Source organism: Cyprinodon variegatus, unplaced genomic scaffold, assembly GCF_000732505.1.
Source record: "Cyprinodon variegatus isolate N-32 unplaced genomic scaffold, C_variegatus-1.0 Scaffold2191, whole genome shotgun sequence".
Classification (NCBI taxonomy): Eukaryota; Metazoa; Chordata; class Actinopteri; order Cyprinodontiformes; family Cyprinodontidae; genus Cyprinodon; species Cyprinodon variegatus.
In genome coordinates, this window is record NW_015152644.1 from 26,778 (window position 1) to 35,041 (window position 8,264).

General features: G+C 35.0%; 1 protein-coding gene across 1 annotated transcript; it reads left to right on the forward strand.

Moving 5' to 3' along the window:
* The first annotated feature begins 3,798 nt into the window (after positions 1–3,798).
* On the forward strand, positions 3,799–5,103 carry LOC107105246 (interferon-inducible GTPase 5-like). The gene is made up of 2 exons (XM_015405372.1): positions 3,799–4,354; positions 4,478–5,103. The coding sequence occupies exons 1-2, from the start codon at positions 3,799–3,801 to the stop codon at positions 5,101–5,103; spliced, it is 1,182 nt and encodes a 393-aa protein (XP_015260858.1).
* Positions 5,104–8,264: the final 3,161 nt, after the last annotated feature.

Genomic DNA, 8,264 nt, shown 5'->3' on the forward strand with positions numbered 1-8,264 from the left:
AAAACTGCAAAAATATCTACTTTAAAACAATATTTACACAACATTAAGTCTTATTTTACTGAGGAAACTAAAAAAGCATAATAATTATTATAGAAAAAGCAGGTACTCACTATGAGCAGAAGTACTTTTAAATGGGGATGTAATTATTTTTTTGTTAAATTCACACCTCAACACAAAGATAATCCTTCTGGAGTTGGGAGGAATTTAAATTTAACATTTTGATAAAGGCGAGGAAGCTGGTTGTTTTCATGCATCAACATTCACAAAACCATACACGACATATTCAAAACGTAGTAAAAAATAGGATTCTGGGGTATTAGATAAACATGCAGTATTTGACTTGCAAATAACCCCAAAATAGTTTCACATTTCTGCATGAGAGATTTAAAGTCATAAAGGCATACACTGTTTAAATTCTTCATGACATGAAACAGTTTAGATTATAGTTTTAGTAGTATTTTATGCTGGAAAGAAATGCAAATTTCTCATCAAAATGTTTTTCCTGACATGCTATGATTTTAAGTCTAAAATGGATGTAAGCCTTCCATCAACATAGCATCTGAAACAACCAAAACTAGGAACAAAATTTACTGCAAAACTGCAAAAATATCTACTTTAAAACAATATTTGCACAACATTTAGTCTTATTTTACTGAAGAAACTCAAAAAGCATAATAATTATTATAGAAAAAGCAGGTACTCACTATGAGCAGAAGTACTTTTAAATGGGGATTGTGATTATTTTTTTGTTAAATTCACACCTCAACACAAAGATAATGCTTCTGGAGTTGGGAGGAATTTAAATTTAAGATTCTGATAAAGACGACTTCAGAAAATATATAAAGGGGGAAGCTGGTTGTTTAAATGCATTAACATTCACAAAACCATACACGACATATTCAAAACGTAGTAAAAAATAGGATTCTGGGGTATTAGATAAACATGCAGTATTTGACTTGCAAAAAAACCCAAAATAGTTTCACATTTCTGCTGGAAAGATTTGAAGTCATAAAGGCATACACTGTGTTTAAACTCTTTATGACATGAAGCAGTTTAGATTGTAGTTTTACTCCTAGTTTCATTTCCAAAGCACATATTTCAGTGGATATCTTTTTAAAAACATAATGATAACAGAAACAGTTTCTAATCTGGTTGCATAGCTATCTCCATGAAATGAAGTCTGTAACTTGTTATCATCTGAATGATTAGTTAATTTTTCTACCAACAGTGGCCAAACTGGTATATCAAGTTTAGAAAAAAATAAAGGGAAATATGCCTCGCCTTTTTGTTCCCAGATATATAGTACCACCTCCTCCAATAAATCTACAATATAAACTTGTTGCCTGCAACTCTCCAATTGGGTCCTTCAACAAACTTTGACCAAGCTCTGATGGTTGCATTTTTGTTGTGCTGAAGGATAGGAGGTTTCCTATCAAGCTGTTCAGTTAAGCTTACCTAGCTTGATCTAGTTTTTATTTACCAAGTTTTATTTTCTGTCTGATTTCCAGTTTGCTGAGAACATTTAAGTATGGTAAGTACTGACTCTATATAGTTCTCTTATCCTAATGAGGAATTATGCATGTAGAAATGCATAAGGAAATTATTTATTATTAACAATCAGCTTTTATTTGCTGGTAATTGAGATGTTTTACTTTTAACCTCAATAAAGCTAAGATTTCAAGAATAATAAAAAAAAAAATCTGAATCCGGTAAGCAAAACTGTAACATGATTAACTGTTTTAACTGTTTAATTTAATCAGATTTAGAATATTATTTTATATTACTATCACAGGGAAAGCTGATCTGGTGTTTCAACCCTAATCATTAAAGTTAGTGTAAGGGAGGTATTGGATCAACTAAAGCGAGAGCAGATTCTTATTCTCATTCAAAAATCTAAATCTCCAGCGTGACGGCAATGCATGGACTTTTAGTGTGCTTTCAAACCACTTCTTTCTCCTTTATCAGAGTCTTTAACCTCTCTGGAACCTCTAAAGCGTAGGTCTTCAACAGGGGGTCCGTGACCCGTAGGGGGTACACAGAGGTACTGCATGGGGGTCGTGAAAGTTTTGGTTGATAACACTCTTTTTTTTATATTCCCCCCTGCAATTTTTCCACTAATTGAAAAGTCTTTAAATACACATAAACATGAATTAAACACTCTGTATTAAACAGATAAATGGAGGCAGAAGATGTCTTTCAGTCATCAATGCACACATTCAGCGACACACAGGAGCTCTTTCAAGCTGGGCACCGTTTCATTCACAACACCTGTCCCATCAACCAGGAATCAGAATCAGAAATACTTTAATAATCCCAGGGAGAAATTACTTTTATTACATGACTCCATCTGTAATAGAGTGACTATAGGACCAGTTTGATATAACAAAATTTCATTCAATATATATAGTTAGGGGGACCCCGCTCCATCTCGCCATCAGTTTGGGGGTCCTTGTCCTGGAAAACGTTGAAGACCCATGCTCTAAAGTTCTAAGTAATCAACAACTAATATGAGGTTTTCTTTTTTTCCTTTACCTTTTTTACTTTGTGTCAGCAGTTTCTTCCAAATATGGTGTCTTAACATATGCCTGCAACTTCCATAGTATTTGGTTTATGAACTCACGGTGTAGTTCTCGGTCAACTGTAGCATTACTTGCTGTTGTTTATTGTCTTCATCATTCACTTCCTTCTTTATATATGTGATTTCACCAACCTTCATTCAATTTTCTCTTTTTAAAAGTGCAGTAACATTGCAGTAACTTTCATAGCTGCTGTTTAGAATAAAAAAACCAAGCATTAAACATTTTTTATTGTTGAAAAGTGATTTTAATTTTCCCAGGATAATGGCATCTCTATGTGTTCAATCCCCCGACCTAGACATCAACCTAGACGATCAAGTAATATGGTCTCAACATTAAAAGAAAAGATGAGCGAGTGCTGTGTTTTTATATTGTAGAAATTTCAAAAAATTCAATTAAGTACAATTCAGTTTGTGGGGGCACTTTATTGCAGAATTAGAGGTAACACTACATCTGCTTAAAAAAATTAAGACTTCTCGAAACAGAACTGTTAATTTCTTTCAAAGTTGTATCTTCTTATTTTGGGTTGACAGTGGTGTTGATGTTGCATGAGTTTGCCTTACAATCGAAGGGTTGTCTATTCAAGCTCCGGTATTTCAATGTTACTGTGTTCCTGCGCAAGACACCTCACCCTAATTGCCCAGTACTAGATGGCTACTATTGTCAGAGGGTCCTATGACATCTCTATACAGCAGCCTTGCTTCTGTCAGTGAGCCCAAGACCAGCTGTGTCTACAATGAGGCTGGACACCATCAATGTGTGCCTGAATGGGTGAATGATTGGATGTACTGTAAAGTCCTTTGGTCAAGTCTCCTGAACTGAAAAACTATATAATTACTAGCTATTTACCACTTGGAAGGATATCATATGATTCCCTGAGATGTTGCTGAGATACAAGCTTTGGTTGGTAATTAAAACCATTATTCTTATTAAGGTGATGATATTTTTTTAAGAACTTTATTAATTTCACAATGGATAAATTCACTTCTGCATTTAACCCATCTCCTTGAGGAGCAGTGGGCTACCACTGTGCGGGGCCTGGGGAGCAGTCTGGGATTAAGGGTCTTGCTTAGGGACCCAGAGTGGCAGTCTGTGGGAGTTGAGCACAGAATCTCTAGGACCCCAGCAGAATTCTCTAACCACTAGGCCACCACTCCCCCTGTAAAGTTATGTTGAAATGATCCCCTTTCTGATGATGTACCTTTTCTCTTTTCAGGCCAGCATGGGAGAAAACCTTAAAGCAGATCCTGAAGTAATTCAAGCAGTACAAAATGCAATGGGAAACAACACTGAGACTGCAGAAGAGAAACTCAGAGAATATTTGGAATTCAAAAGTAAAGTTCCTCTAAACATAGCAATCACTGGAGGTTCTGGTAATGGTAAATCATCCTTTGTCAATGCCTTTAGAGGAGTGGATGACGATGATGATCATGCTTCTCCTACTGGTGTTAAAGAAACCACCATGGAGGTAAAAGAATATCCCCATCCAAACTATCCCAATGTCATCATTAGTGATCTTCCTGGAATTGGAACCACTAAGTTTCCAGCTTCAAAATACTTGAAGCTTTTTGGATTCAATAAGTTTGATCTCTTCATCATCATCTCAGCTGATCGCTTCACAGAAAATGATGCTAAACTTGCTAAAGAGATTGACAAAATGAAGAAGAAATTTTACTTTGTTCGCTCCAAAGTTGACGTTGATTTACAAAATGAACAAAGGAAGAAAAACTTCAGCGAACAGAAGACTTTAGCAGAGATCAGAGAAGATTGTGTTAAAAGTGAGTTTTTCCCATTAAGTCATGTTTAAATGAGATTTGAAATCCATATTTTTTATATTTTAAAAATAAAATGGATAAAATTGCAGAAACTTTTAATAATAATGTGTCTTGTTTAAAACACAGGTCTCAAGCAACATGGAATTGAGTCTCAGCAGGTGTTCCTGGTTTCCAACCATCACATTCATCTGTATGATTTCTCTCTGCTACAAGAAACCTTACAGAGAGATCTTCCTGATCACAGGAAAGATGCTCTGCTGTTAGCCTCACCTAGCATATTTCCAGGCATCATAGAAAAAAAAAAAAAGTTTTTCCGGTATCAAATATGGTTTCTTACTGCTCTATCTTCTGTTGTAGCAGCTGCCCCACTCCCAGGTCTTTCTGTTGGTGTTGATTTGTCCTTGCTAGTTGGTGCTGTCACCCATTATGTATTTGCGTTTGCGCTTGATATTTCATCTCTTAGGAGGACTGCAGCCAGAACAGGTATATCATATGATGAACTGATTGCTGTCCTCAAGTCTCAGTTGGCTGCTAAAGAAATAACAAAAGAGCTTATAACAAAGGTGATTCTTCAACTCCCTGGTGCAACTAAAGTAATAGTAGCAGAGGAAGTGTCCAAATTTATCCCACTTGTTGGGATTCCAATGTCAATGACATTCTCAGCTGCCACAACCTACAACCTTTTGAAGCTTTTCCTTGATATGCTTGCTGAAGATGCTCAGAGGATCTCTGACAGGGTCCTGGAGGGCTAACTAGAAAGAAAATTTAAAAGCTCCTTAAAAACAATTTAAGTTCAATAGAGATTAAAGATTTCCTGTTCATAAAGAAAATATCCTTCATTCTATTATCTGCTTACCTCAACAAGTAGACAATAGACAAATATGCTGAAAAATGTAACTTTTTATCTTTACTTAATGTCCCTAGAAATGTATAAAATTAAAAGGGAGTATTATCTTTTCTATATAACTTTATCAAATAGTTTAACCATGATTAATTTAATAAAGTTTCTTTGAAAATGTGATAAAATCAGAATAATGTATCTAAATCACCATTCAAAGAACACATATTATCCTTACAAGATATTTTAACTTAATTTTGTTAAACCGTTTGAAACTTTTGCAATAATCTTGATGGTAATCATTTCTTTGTATTCTACTGATATTTAGCACCTTGTTATCAGTAATGCTGTACGGCTTTGGGGTAACGCAACTCACCCTTTGCAAAAATATCCAAAAACTATCTTGTCCCACCAAGGTAAATTTCTGCCTGTTTGTCATTTAACAGAAACATCCTTTTTTTAAATGGTCACCAGTGGCACTTATATGTCAAATTAACAGGTTTCTTCTCAATACAAATATCATTATTATACATTAGGATGAGCAATGTTGTGGCATGTGTGTAAAAATTGTATGTGCTCTGCACCAAACATCCCTTCAATGTAAATATATTTGATTTCTCTGAGTTGTAGTGATCATCAAATCGTTTTAACAACGAAAATGCCTAAAATGTCTATATGTATTCATTTGTAATAAAGTGTGTTATAATTTCAAAATCCTTATCTTAAATATTTACTACAATATAGCTGCCTAATTTGGAACCAATACAACAAAATCATAATATGATAATGTAAACTGAACTTACTCATACGAAGCATACCAAAAATGTCCAGCTATAATAACAAAGCCAATGATTAAGAAAAAAAATAAAAGTAGTAAGTAATCTTAGAAAAGTAGCATGCAGAGAGAGCTTGAGAGCTTCCCTAGCTTGCAGCCTGCATGCTAGCTTGTATAGATACATTAAAATATCTATCTATATCTATGCTCCAAAGATGCTCTGTCCAGAACTTCTCAAGTACCATAGTTAAAGCTTCACCATGTTTAAAAACTTTTTGCTGTTCAAAACATTTTATTAAGATTGTTGTTCTGTTGAGTGCAGAGTTTTTTCAGATTAAATGTGTTTAAAATTCTGTGTTTGTAACTGCTTCCTAAAGATCAGAAATTAAAGCTGGTTCTAAAACTCATTCATATTGTTTTCATTTTAAATGCTTTTATATATATTATCAGTAGCTTTTTTGGTAAGTGTAAAAATAAATGAGTTGTCACTTTTCTGTAGTTGTCAGTAAATGTAGAAATATCTAACTTTAATTCTTGGATTAATCAGTATTCTGATCAGAAATCAGATTTTGAGCAAAGTATTAGATGTTCATGTATTAATTAAAATATTTATGTATATACCAGAAGATTATAAATATATTAAATTACTAGAACTGGGAATTATAGTTAATTAATAGGTGATTCAAATCAAGGGTAAAACCATTTAATGGTTATTAGTTAAATGCTTATTTTGATCACTTAAAGCCTTGTCTTAGACAAACTTTATTGTCATCTTGTACATAAACAAGATGACAGTATGAAACAGATGGTGCGTTGAAGGTGAATGAATGGAAAACGTTGTTGTTGGAATAATTTATAAGATACTTAATGTTTGGGATTATGATCTATAATGTGTGATTCATTGCTTATTAACTCTGGCTGAAGATCATTACAGATAAATGTCGTGCAAGAGACATGTTGTGAAAAATGCTTGAACATCCTCTTCGGAGCTGAAACAAGTCGCTCTCGAAACATCTATTATCGGAACATACTTAACTGCAAATCAATCACATGCTTTGTTTTGACATATGCGCTGAGGCTGCAAGCCTGGTAATTTTGTTCCCCTTTCCTTTAGTGCAGCCTCAGCTTGTGTAACTAGGGACCCCCGGACTTTAATAAATAGCGGGGAGAAAGCTGAGACCGGCAGAGTGGGTTGGAGATTGTAACTGTACGGTTTCTTCCTACTCTCCTCGCGAGTAAAAATAATTCTGACTCTGTGCCTTTCTCTCCTTGTTTGTACAATGTTTTAGGTGTCACCCTGTCCCATGTGCAGAAAAACATCCCCAAAGCATGATGCTACCACCCCCATGCGTCATAGTAGGGGTAGTATTCTTGGGATGTACTCATTCTTCTTCCTCCAAACACAGTTTTTGGAATTATGATAAGTTCTAATTTGGTCTCGTCTGACCACATGACTTTCTCCTATGACTCCTCTGGATCATCCAAATGGTCATTGGCAAACTTAAAACTGTCCTTGAAATGTGCTGGTTTAAGCAGGGGAACCTCGGGTGCCATGCAATTTCAAAATTTTGATTTCAAAACCATGACGTCTTAGTGTATTACCAACAGTAACCTTGGAAACGGTGGTCCGAGTACTTTTCAGGTCATTGACCAGCTCCTGCCGCATAGTTTTGGGCTGATTTCTGACCTTTACTAGGATCATTGAGACCCTACGTGGTGGGATCTTGCATGGAGCCCCAGTCCAAGGGAGATTGACAGTCATGTTTAGATTCTTACATTTTCTAATAATTGCTATAACAGCGGAACTTTTTCCACCAAGCTGCTTGGCAATTTCCCTGTGGGCTTTTCCAGCATTTTCCAGCGATGTGTAGAGTTTTGTCTCTAATGTCTTTGGACAGCTATTTGGTCTTGGCCATGTTAATAGTTGGATTCTTACTGATTGTATGAGGTGGACAGGTGTCTTTATGCAGCTAACGACCTCAAACAGATGCATCTAGTTTAGGATAACAAATAGAGTGGAGGAGGACATTTTGAAGGCAGACTAACAGGGCTTTGAGGGTCAGAATTCTAGCTGATAGACAGGGGTTTAAATACTTACCTGCAGATGCATCATACAAATAAATAGTTTAAAAATAATATATTTTATTATCTGGATTTTATCTTTAGATTATGTCTCACAGTGGACATGCACCTATGATGATAATTGAAGGATTTCTAGGTGGGAGAACTTGCAAAATAGCAGGGAGTTGAAATATATATATATATATATATATATATATATATATATATATATATATATA

What these genes read in the sequence shown, in the direction of transcription:
- LOC107105246 (XM_015405372.1), top strand. Translation starts at nt 3,799, where the DNA reads ATGGGAGAAAACCTTAAAGCAGATCCTGAAGTAATTCAAGCAGTACAA. An exon ending in CAGAGAAGATTGTGTTAAAA is followed by an intron (nt 4,355 to 4,477) that starts GTGAGTTTTTCC and finishes TTTAAAACACAG; the next exon opens with GTCTCAAGCAACATGGAATT.